The following is a 12,838-nucleotide window of genomic DNA, read 5'->3' on the forward strand; positions in this document are numbered from 1 at the left end:
AAAACTATCACTCTCTGCAGATGATATGATGCTATAATTAGAGAATCAAGTAAAAAGCTACTTGAAATAATCAACAAGTTTAGCAAAGTTGCAGGATATAAAATAAACCCGTATAAATCATCAGCATTTTTATATATTACCAACAAAGCTTAGCAGCAAGAGATAGAAAGAGAAATTCCATTTAAAATAACTGTAGACAATATAAAATACGTGGGAGTCTACCTGCCAAGACAAACCCGGGAACTCTATGAACACAACTACAAAATACTTTTCATACAAATAAAGTCAGAGCTAAACAATTGGGAAAATATCAACTGTTTGGGGGTGAGCTGAGCCAAAATTATAAAAATGACAATTCTATACCAATCAAACTACCAAAAATTATTTTATAGAGCTAGAAAAAATAATAACAAAATTCATCGGGAAGAACAAAAGGTCAATAATATCAAGGGAATTAATGAGAAAAAATGCAAAGGAAGGTAGTCTAGCTGTAATAGACCTAAAACTATATTATAAAGTGGCAATCATCAAAACTATTTGGTACTGACTAAGAAAAAGAGTGGTGGATCAGTGGAATAGGTTAGCTACACAAGACACAGTAGTCAATGACAATAGTAATCTACTATTTGGTAAACCCAAAGACTCTAGTTTCTTGGACAAGAACTTACTATTTGATAAAAACTGCTGGGAAAATTGGAAAATAGTATGGCAGAAACTAGGCATAGATCAACATCTCATACTGTATACCAAGATAAGGTCAAAATGGGTACATGATTTAGATATAAAGACTGATACCAAAAGCAAACTAGGAGAGCAAGGAATAGTTTTCCTGTCATATCTATGGAGAAGGAAAGAATTTATGACCAAAAAAGAGAAAGAGAATATTATGAAATGCAAAATGAGTAATTGTGATTACATTCCATTAAAAAAAGGTTTTGCACAAACAAAGCCAATCCAACCAATATTAGAAGGAAAGCAGAAAGCTGGAAAACAATTTTTACAGCCAGTGTTTCATATAAAGACCTCATTTTTCAAATATGTAGAGAACTTAGTCAAGTTTATAAGAATACAAGTCATTCCCTAATTCATAAATGGTCAAAGATATAAACAGGCAGTTTTTAGATGAAGAAATTAAAGTTATTTATAGTCATGTGAAAAAAATACTCTAAATCACACAGAGGAATGCAAATTAAAACAACCCTGAGGTAACACCTAACACATATCAGACTGGCTAATAAGACAGAAAAGGCAAATGGTAAATGTTGGAGAAAATGTGGGAAAATTGAAACACTGATGCATTGTTGGTGGAGTTGTGAATTGATCCAACCACTCTGGAGAGCATATAGCCCACAGGGCTATAGAATATTGCATATCCTTTGATCCAGCAATACCACTACTAGGTTTATATCCCAAAGAAAATTTTTTTTAACGCAGGGAGAGGAAGGGCATAGTTGAATAAAAATATTTGTAGCAGCTCTTTTTGTAGTGGCCAAGAAATTAAAAGAAATTAAAATTGGAAATTAAAGGGATGTCCATCAACTTCAGAATGGTCAGCCACCACAAATTATGGTATATGATCGTAGTGGAATATTACTGGACTATAAGAAATGATGAGCAGGCTAATTTCAGAAAAACCTGGAACAACTTACATGAACTGATACAAAGTGAAGTGAGCAGAACCAGGAGAACATTGTACACAGTAACAGTAACATTGTTCAATGATCAACTCTGATAGACTTAGCTCTTCTCAGCAATACAATGATCCAAGACAATTCCAAAGGACTCATGATGGAAAATGCTATCCACATCTAGAGAAAGAACTATGGAGTCTGAATGCAGATCAAAGCATATTATTTCATTTTTTGGGGGGGGAGGTTTCTTGTGGTTTTTCCCTTTTGTTCTAATTCTTCTTTTACAACATGACTAATGTGGAAATATGTTTACCATGATTGTACATGTATAACCTATATCACATTGCTGGGAGAGGGGGAAAAAGAAGGAGAGAGGGGAGAAAAAAATTGGAACTCAAAATCTTATGAAAACTATCTTCATATGTAATTGAAAAAAATAAAATATTGTTAAGTGGGGGGGGGGCGGGGAGAGAAAATGTCTAGAGCCTAGAGATGGAGTGTCTTGTTTGCGGAATAGCAAGGAGGCCAGGGTCACTGTATGTGAGGATGTGGGGAGTGGTAAGATATAAGCCTGGAAAGGTATGGAGGTGGGGATAGATTATGAAGGGCTTTGAATGACAGAGGATTTTGTATTTGATCCTGGAGGTGATATGGAACCACTGGAATTTATTAAATATGGGGGTGACATGGCTAGACATGTGTTTTAGGAAAACCACTTTGACAGTTTTCAGAGCTCTGCCAGCTCCTCTGATTTTAGAGCTCTCTCTAGATATTTCTAGGTCAAAACCCATTTCTGGAATCCAACGTGTGAGTATGACCAAGTCAATAACAGACATGATATTGTACCAATTTTTAGTATTACTCAGTAATACAGTTCTAAAAAGCATGTGTTTTATGATCATAATCATAATATATAACATGTATAATACAATAATTATAGAATTACTGTTGTGGTCCATTTATTCCAAGGCCTACACAGTGGTTCAGGATAGAACCAAACTAGAACCAATACTTTCTACCTCAGTTGGCCCAGAAATCACCCTCATTGAACCTCCAAGAATCGGCTCTGGTGCAATGTATAGAGCTCTGGACTGGGAATTTGTGAGAACTGGATTTGAATCCTGCTTCACTCACTGACTAGCTGTGTGAGTCTGGGCAAATCACTCTAGGCCTCATTGATACAACGTCTAAGGTCGCTTCCAGCTCTACATTTCAATAGGATTCAGTCAGGACTCCGTTTCCCCATACCTCTACTCCTTCTTCCCCCATTTTTATAGTGTGTCTGTGCCATACAAGTTAGAAGTGAGGGTGGGAGTACAGAGGGAAGAGAGAGGATATAATTGTAGGAAGAATACCAGACTAGGTGTCAGAGAAGCTGGATTCATTCTGATTTTACTGCTGTCACTAATTTACTTTGTGAACTTGGATGAATACTTTTGTTATTATCTCAGCCTCCATTTATCACTCTGTACCATGAGATTGTAAGTCTCAAACAAAATAACATATATGAAAAGGCTTTGAAAATGGTAAAGTGCTATGTCAATATAAGCTATTACTTTGTTGTTGTCATTCTTGTTTTAATTCTTTGGGTGATAAGTGTGTCAGATCTTAGCTTAAAAAGCCAAGGCCTCCCACTGCATCTGGGGTCATTTCAAGTCATCCTGATCTATATCCAGCCACTGGACCCAGATGGCTCTGGAGGAGAAAGAGGCTGGTGACCTTGCACAGCCCTCCCCTCACTGAAATCCAATTCACTTGCAAGTCATGGCATCACATCCCTGATGTCATGGTGGTCCTCGAAAACGAAGGACAAACAACAAGTGTTTTATAAGGAAAGGTAAAAGATAGGAAGGAACAGGATGGACTGATCTTCTGCCAAAGGATAAAAGAAAATGCTGTGAGAATGAAATGACTTCATAGACGGGCCTGGGAGGAAGAAAATTATAGGAAAAGCAAATTCCATAATGGGATGGGTTAGATTACTGGTAAGGCCAATGAGGCAATATGAGATGGGAGCTGGATATGACAGAGGCCTGACAGGGAAGGTGAGAAGCTCAAATTTGAGGAGTGAAGGAAGGAGCCAAATTTGAAAAGGATTAGTGTTTAAAAGAAAGTGGCACCAGCAGTCCTGGTTTCTCCTAAGAAGTCTATTTCTGTCTTTTATACACGTCTAGTAAGCACCAGTTTATTTTGATAATGTGATACTTGGTGACTCAGTGTTCGCATCTGTACAATGGTTAGCATGATAAATCTAACATAGTGTAGATATACTGTGTTGAATAAATAAGGAAGGAACATAAACAATCTTTGGTTTGACTAAAACTTGCAGTTGTATGCAGTGAATGAAGAGAAAAGAAAGGAGCATTATATTTACTGAGCATATCTCTCTTTGGGCAATTAGGTGGCATAGAGTGGATAGAGGCCTGGAGTCAAGAAGACTCATCTTCCTGAGCTCAAATGTGGACTCAGACACTTACTAGCTGAGTGGCCCTGGGCAAGTCACTTAACCCTGTTTGTCTCAGTTTCCTCATCTGTAAAATGAGCTGGAGAAGGAAAAGGTAAACTACTCCAGTGTCTTTGTCAAGAAAACGCCAAATGGGGTCCCAAAGAGTTGAACACAAGTGAACAACAATAACATAGTTCTCTTTATAGTAGACAGTGATGACTATGGGCAAATTACTATAGACAGATTAAGTGAATCACACAGGTGACTTTAAAGACCACAGTTTATATAAGGTTATGACTTCTATGTCTGATCTCTGGTTACAATTAGCAAAACAGAGAAGGTTTAGATTTGGCTGCTAGGTGGCACAGTAGACAAAGCATAAGACTTGGAGGCAGGAACACCTGCATTCAAATGTTGCCTCAGACCCTTATTATCCTGGGCAAGTCACCTAATTCCTTCCTGCCTTGGTTTCCTCATCTCTAAAGTGGGAATAAGAGCACCCATCTCCCAGAATTATTGTGAGGATCAAATAAGGTAATAGTCACAGAGTTCTTTGAAAACCTTAAAGCACTGTATAAAATCTAGGAATTATTATAATTATTATATAGTGTTTAGTCCATACCTTTCATTTCACAGGTGAGGAAACCAGTACAGAGATATTCAATGACTTTCCCATGGTCACCCAAGTGACACAAGGTATCAAAGTCAGTATCAAAGCTTCAGATGAGCAATGCAGCACTTTCCCCTCCATTTCATCATCCTTCGAAGCTCTTACAAAATTTCTTATTTGCAAGAGAAAATTAAGAAATTTCTTATAGAAAGAGAATTGTCCTATTCAAGGACATGCTAGAGCCAGCTCATACTGGCTCATGAGAACCCATTGTTAAATTTTCAGTGTGAGCATTTTTACCTTAGAAATCAGCAAAAAACTATAAATCAGGGTTTGCTTTATTGTTTTATTGATTGTCTTGACTTAACAAAGTATTGGGGAAATGTTAATAATGTAGATTAAATTTAAAATGGCATCATGTGTACACCACCCCCCCCAACCAAAAGCTGGTCATTAAATATTTACCAGGACATCTCTGGTCTGATTCATCCTTCATCCTTGTCCCTACTACATTGTGATGATGGGATAAAAACTTTAAAATGCAGATGTATATAAAGAATAGGGCTCCTAGAGCTTATCTAGTTCATTTTAAGATGAATCCAAGTTCACAACCTGGAAGTCACTCTTGATGCTTCACTCTCCCTCATGTCTCATATCCAATTGTAGCATCATAGATTTGGGGTAAGAAGAGACTTCAGAGGCCATCGAGTCAAATCCTTTCATTTTAGACATGAGAAGAATTAGGCCCAGAGAGGTCAGTGACTTGCCCAAGGTCATGCAGGTAGAAAATAACAGAACTAGGATTTGAACCTGGCTTCTCTGCTTCTAAATCGATAGACCTTTCTACTATTCTATGTTGTTTTAACTACCACATCACCACTAATATCTGACTTCTATAAAATCTCTTGCATTTCTTCTGTTTTCTCTACTATGCACTGTGATGAATGAAAAACCCAAGAGACAGAGCTTCTCTGTAATTAATAATCAATTTATTAATTAGGCTAGCTAATAATAAATTGATGGTCAAATCTGAAGACAAAAGATATGGAGAGCCTGAAAGCTTTAAATGTTTCTTGAAAGGGAATTCTCCTGAAAACTGAAAATCAACTCTGATTGGTAAACATTTAATGAGGAGGTAGGCTAGGAGTCTTCAGCTCCTCCTATGGAGCACTTGGCTTGATCATGAGACTCAGTCACCTCCAGCAATCTGGACATGGGAATCCATCTCTACCCAGACCCCTCTGGTTGGTTTTCTCCATCACGAGATGGCTCACCCTAAACTCTAATGGAGGGGTTCGAGAACAGGGCTCCTTTTCCTTGGGTTAAGAATTTGCCTAGATTGGATTCTGTTTACACTCTGAGGAGAAGTAAGGTCTCCTAGTTGGGTGGGGTCTGGTCCAAGATCAAAGAGGATGTTCCCTGAGGGTTAGGACTAATCTCACTAAGTCATGTTCTTCAGAGGCTGACCTTCTACAGGAGCTGGGTCTCAATGAAGAAACAGAGGAGAAAAGTCCCGGTACCAATTTAACAATTGATTATTAATAAATAGCAAAATAATAATTTCTCTCAGCACCTAATCCTCATTCAGTTCAGACCCTGGACACCTCTTACCTAGGATATTGTGTTAGCCTCCTAGTTAGTCCTTCTGTTTTCACTCTCTCTCCTTTCCAACCCATAGTCCAAACAGTTGACAAAATAACCTTCCAAAAAACATCACTCTTCTGTTTAAAAATTGTCGGTAAATTACACACTCTCCAGCTTGGTACTTAGAGCCCACCGTAATCTGCCTCAAACTCATCCTTTTAAAGTAATTTCACATTGCTCCCTTTCATCACCACCATCATCATCTTCATCATCACACAGATTTTATGATTTAGGGTTTTCAAAACACTTCATACATTTTTTGGGGTGGGGGGAGGGAATAATTGTGGTTAAGTGACTTCCCCAGGGTCACATAGCTAGTAAGTGTCTGAGGACAAATTTGAACTCAAGCTCTCCTGACTCCACAGCTGGTGTTCTATCCACTGTGCTACCTAATTGCTCCCATATTTTTTCATTTGACCCTTCCCACAAATCCTGGGAAGAGGTGCTACCATCATTCAAATGTGCAGATAAAGAAACAGGATCAGAGAGTGTAAGTGACTTGCTCTATTCTGTTAGGAGGGATTCAAACTCAGTTCATCATAACTTCAGATGGATCAATCCACTGCTTATGCCCTACTTTCTCTTTGTGCATTTTGTGGTCTGGCCAAATTGACCTTTCTTGCTGTTGCTGTTGCTTGTGAGCTCAGAATACCTGTTTTCTCTAATTTTGCACAGGCTCACTCCTCATTCCTGACATGTACTCCCTCTTCACTGCCTTCTCTTAGAATCCTTAGCTTCCTTAGAGACTCAGCTAAGATGCCACCTCCTATGAGAAGTCTTTCCAGCTCTTACTAGCTGCTGGTATCCTTCCTCTCCTTAAATTATCTTGCACTGACTTATGTGTATATGTTATATCTCACCAGTAGAATGTTAAAGCACAAGTTTCTTGAGGGCAGGGACTGGTTTTTTGTTGTTGTTTTGTTTTTGTTTTTTGGCATCAGTACCTTGCATACCATTGGAGAAGGAAATGGCAAACTATTCCAATATCTTTGCCAAGAAAACCCCAAACAGGGTTACAAAGAGTCAGACACAACTGAAAAAATGAACAACAAACCATAAGGCAATTTTTTTGCATTAAATTATTGACTCAAAATAAGGCAACTCAAAGTGAAGTGAAATTCATACTCATGGTAGTTAATTGGGGGCAGAGCTAGGATTAAAAACTAAGAGGTTTGACTTAGTCCAGCGATCTGCCTACTACACCCCAGAGTTTATCTTCTAATGAAAGAGAAAAGCACAGTTTAGCCAATTAATAAAGAGGGGGAAAACACTAAGGAACACACTCACTGTTTAAAAAAAAAGAATTCACTATTGAAGGAGTAGGTGAAAAGCAGGGTATATTACAGGAAAAAAAGCCCTTTCATAAACTCTTGGGACAGCAAAAGATGTCACACTTTTCTCTACTGTTATTTAAAATAATGCCTAGAAGTTTAAAACGCATTTTTGTGTTTTAATTTTTTTTAATCTAATCTTTGTTACCTCTGATTCTTTTGGGCTTAAGGCATCGCATTGTGATTCTGTGCTGAAGTGTAATATCAAAGAGTTGCTTTCCTTAAGCATTTCTATGCCTTATAGTGACACTAGTCATTAACAGGTGTCCTCAACAGTTGCAGAAGTGACATAACATGACAAGGCTATGTTAAGAGGATATATGCACATGTGTTCACACATGTCATGGTCTTAGTCAGATAGAGCAGGTGCATCCAAGCCTCAACCTAGATATAGTCCATCTCAACATGCTACTGTCTGAACCCCTTGAATCCTCTTCCCTTGCTTCCCTCAGCCTGACAGTTCTGATCCTTCACTGCAGATGCCAGTCCAATTCTGAATGACAGATTAGCATGGAAAAAACCATGAGATCCAATCACTGAGTTTAAAATTACAGACCAACTCTCTCCTAGCTCTAAACAGAGGTACATTTTCCCAAGGATAAAAATGACACCTCTCTCTCTGTCTGTCTCTCTCCCTCTCCCTCTCCCTCCCCCCTTGTCTGTCTGTCTGTCTGTCTGTCTCTCTCTCTCTCTCTCTCTCTCTCTCTCTCTCTCTCTCTCTCTCTCCCTCTGCTTCTCTGTTCTCCTGCTCCCTCTCCCTCCCCCTCTCTCTTTCTGTCTCTGTCTGTCTGCCTGCCTGCCTGTTTGTCTGTCTCTCTCTCTCTCTCCCTCCCTCTCTCTGTGTCTCTCTCCCTCTCTCCCTCTCCCTCTCTCCCTCTCCCTCTCCCACCTTCTCTCTCTGTCTCTGTCTCTTTCTCTCCCTCTGTTTCTCCATCTCTCTATCTCTCTGTCTCTGTCTCTCTCTCCCTCTCCCTCCCTTCTCCCTCTCCTCCCATCTCTCTCTCTGTGTCTCTCCCGGTCTCTGTGTGTGTCTCTCTCTCTGTCTCTCTCTCTCTGTCTCTATCTCTCTGTCTGTCTTATCTCTGTATATGTGTATATGTCTTTCTGTCTCTCTCTGTCTGTCTGTCTGTCTGCCTCTCTGGCTCTGTCTCTCTGTTTCTTTCTCTCTGTCTTTGTCTCTCTCTCCCATTTCTCTTCTTTCTCTCTTTTCTCCTCTATTCATCCCTCTTCCTTTCTTCTCTTCTCTTACTTCCCCTCCCTTCTTTCCTCTCTCCCTTCCCCCACATAAAAAATCTAGCTCACTCAGAAAGTATAATTTATGAGAGGAAGTTTTCTGTAGAGATCTTTCTCACAGCCTCCATACCACCTCCCTGAGAGGGTGTTAACTCTTTTAAGATTCCTTTACTTTGTACCCTCTGGAAGTCTTCTGTGTTTCAATAATTAGACTCTAGGCTGGAATTTCACAAAGAATTAATAGAACATTACTGCCTAGCCCTTTTCTAGGGGGCACTGTATTTTCAGGCTACTTTGGAGGAGTAAAGAAGGAAATAACAGGCTCTCCTAGGAGACCCCTTGCCTCTCTGGGATGATTGATCAGCTTGAATGCCTTTTATTGGTAGGAAAGTAATCTTGCAGGACAGTGACTTAATTTATGACCATACAGATTCTATGATGAACAAGACGTTAGAAGTGGGGATACCCCTCACCTGACTTCTTAACAAGATTTCCTTGTCTCCACAAAACAAGATGGGTAAATTCCCATGGTGCCAAGGATATTAGGCAGAATTACCAGGGGCAGCAAGTCACTCTCCTTCCCTCCTCCTAGTAAAGGACAAAAATGAAATTATCCTGACAGATTCATAGCAAATGCTTGATTGCTCTCCAATGTAGCTTGACGAGATTGCTTTGGGTTATATCCACAGTTATGGTGCCGATCTCCGGTCAGACCAAAATACAATAAGACAGGAAGAAACAACAACCTGTTTACATACCCTGAATGGTAGAGCTATGCAGGCCCTGCCTAAGATTCCTTTCTAAATGGCAGTCATATGCTAGCCATACCAAACCATGGAGCAACTCTACTATAATAAAGCTTTCTGGGGTAATGACTAATATTGGATGTGACAGAGATCATCCTGTGTTGACTCTGTACATTGTAATTAAATATAATAACCATTGTAATAATAACCAACCTTCACATAAAGCACTTGAAGGTCTAGAAAGCACTGCAAATACATTATAACAATATTGGCTAACATTTATATATAATACTTTAAGATTAATAAACTGCTTTACATAGATCATTTCATTTGATCTTCACAGTAATCCTTTGAGGTTGGTGTTATTATTAGCCCTATGATGAGGAAACTGAGGCTAAAGGAGACTTGCATACGATCACATAGGCATTAAATGTTTGAGGCAGGATTTGAACTCAGGTCTTCCTGATCCTGCATCCAAGGCTCTATCCTGGAACCCTGTGAAATAGGTAACTATTACTAGATAGTTATTATATAGATGAATATATAGATATTATACAGACGAGGAATGCAAGGCTCAGATAGGTACAGCCCATGATCACACAGCTAGTAAATGTTATAGCAAAGAGCAAAGGTTTTCCTTAAATCAAGTTCCCCACTCTCTACTCCCAACATTTTGAAACAGTTGTAAAGTATAACGAACAGCATTTTCTAAGTAGCTAAAGCCAATAGCTTGTAAATTAAAAGCATATATGACTATATATGTATGTGTATATATATGCATATATGTGTGTATATATGTATATGTATGTGTATATATGTGTATGTATGTGTATATACATATATATATATATATATAATATGTATATTTTTTTTTTTTGCCAAACCAGGCAATACAGCATTACTCCTCTCTTCCAAGAGCAGGAGAGGCAGTGGCCTCACTATTTAAGTAAGTCCTGTGACCAGGGAAGGAGGCAAGAAGATGAAGGCAGCTCCACTTCTCACTCTTGAACAGCAAAGGAAGATATTCAAATTCAGGGTTGACTAAGGACCCTCTGCTTAGTTGGCACTGAGGTCAGGCTACTCCAAGGGCAGTTGGACATTTGCATGATGGCCTGTGCGTGTGTGTGTGTGTGGGGGTGTAGCCTAAAACAGTTGTTAGTATTTCTTTTCAAATCAAAGAAAAGAATAGTGGGGATCTTGTCCCCAACCTGAGAAACAATGCTGAGTGGAAGGGCATCATAGTTTGCCCAGCTCTATATTTTGGAAGTTTAGCCCATTCTAAATAGCCCCACTTTAGAATGTATACCTTCACTGATCTGGAGGTTAAAAAAAAAGAAAAGGGAAGAAGGAAAGTCCTTTTTCTTACACTCTTGATGAGATTGAAGTCAAAATACAAGGTCTCTCAGCAGAGGGGTAGTAGCTAGAACAAAAATTCTCAAAGGTCTCAGTTCAAGATTGCCCAGAGTTCCAGGTTAGAGACTGTGCCTGAAATAACACCAGCTCATCACATCTGATGACTGCTTGTGTCTGTTTGTGATGAGTGCTTACATTCTCTATTTCTGTCTTTTCCAACAAGTGAAACAGATGTGCTCTATATCAGTTTCCCAACTCTGCATCTGTTCTCTGATGCAGAGCTATTTATTGTTTGCTTGTCAAAGAAACAAGGTCTGACAACCAATTAAAAAGGAGACATTTCTCAGTATTAGACTTAACACGTTTGGGAGTTTTCAAATGAGATACTCACCAGCCACCTTTTTTCTTTTAAAGAAACAAATAAGCAGACCCCCTTCCCACTCCCAACTATCATCTCCAACTGCACAGCAAGGATAACTGAATCTTAAAATTATAGTGTCAAACCAACAGAAAGCAAGTTCCTTGTTTTTTTTTTTTTGTTTGTTTGTTTGTTTTCCCTCCTCACCTGTCCCCTTAGCAAGGTAATCACAAATCTCTTTCCAAAAGAACTATTCCATTGTTAAATTTGGGCTTAAAAAATAAGGTTAAGTTCAGGCAATTAAGTTTTTTTTTTCTTTACATGATAGAAAACATAGCCAAACCCCCAAGCATTGTGAAGGCACAGACACATCCTAGGAATAAGTAGGAAATCAGAAGAATACCTGGGATAGCCAGATTGGAAAGGGGGAATGTGCTGAGACGAGGGGGGAGCGAGCCCATCCAGTCGGCATTGCAGACTTCCACGGTCTTTGTCCCTCCTGAGTTGGGGGAGCATATGGTCCCCATTCTGAGTTTCTTCCTCGCTTTCCTAAATGCTAGCATTCCTGTCATCAACAAACCATCTGTTCTCACCCCTCAGTCACTCACTCAGTGAGCATCGCCCCAAGCTTTGTAGTTATTTCAGGGTCACTCTTCTTTGTCATCCCAGCCTTCCAAAAATGCCCTTCTGACTTGAACTAGTGGAGTGGGGATCTGTGGCTCCCAGCACTCTGGCCCCGAAATCCCCTGTCCTTTCTATTCTAGCCCAGACGCTCCAGGCACTTAATCTTCTCAGCTCCAGCTTGGTTAAACTTCTTACATGCCCTCACAAGCAGGGGATGGTAGGCCTGAGCAAATAAATGCCCAAGGAGCACCTTCACCCAGAGGCACGCACAGGGCAGGTGCACAGGAAGCATACGCATAATCTGTATACCCGGGTGTGCGGGCACCATACGCAGCCTGATGTATACTCGTGAATGTGCCACTAGACGCTTGCTACATCTGCTCTCCCTGGCCGCAAATCATTCCCACAGCTACTCAGCGACGAATTCCCCCGTGCTGCAGCTTCCTGAAAGGCATCCAGGAGTGTCATAGACAGCAAACCAATTCCCCAGCAGCCCCTCCCCTACTACGCCCAGCCCCATTTTCTGCCGGCTTCACTGCCGGGCAGATTTGCAAGGCAAGTCAGGCAGCGATTGGTCCATGCCAAAGGGAGCTGCGATTGGCTGGCTTCCTCTCGGGCTGTCAGTTCAATTGCTTGGCTCCTCCCTCTCTCCCCTTTCTTTCCCCTTTCCACAGACCAGTTGGGTTGCGCCAAACTAAGAGGCTGTTTACTTGCTCTTTCATACCCAAAGCTTCTTCCTCTTGGACTTATGTGCTGTCAACAGTTAAGTGTTCAACATACCCAGGAATATTTCTGTAAAGCTCCAGTATCAGGGTATTTTATACCCCACCCCCACCGCACCCCACCGCGCTCATAGCTAAGA

General features: G+C 40.1%; 1 protein-coding gene across 1 annotated transcript in view; it reads right to left on the bottom strand.

The window, feature by feature from the left end:
• Window positions 1–12,396, bottom strand: part of PLCXD2 (phosphatidylinositol specific phospholipase C X domain containing 2) — a gene marked incomplete at its 3' end in the record, with an annotated part of 67,137 nt that extends 54,741 nt beyond the window's left edge. Inside the window, 1 exon segment of the mRNA XM_036746281.1 lies at window positions 11,756–12,396. Within this exon segment, the coding sequence (XP_036602176.1) occupies window positions 11,756–11,924 (169 nt within the window).
• Between the last annotated feature and the right edge of the window lie 442 nt (window positions 12,397–12,838).

The sequence above is a fragment of the Trichosurus vulpecula genome, chromosome 2, assembly GCF_011100635.1.
Source record: "Trichosurus vulpecula isolate mTriVul1 chromosome 2, mTriVul1.pri, whole genome shotgun sequence".
Taxonomy (NCBI): domain Eukaryota; kingdom Metazoa; phylum Chordata; class Mammalia; order Diprotodontia; family Phalangeridae; genus Trichosurus; species Trichosurus vulpecula.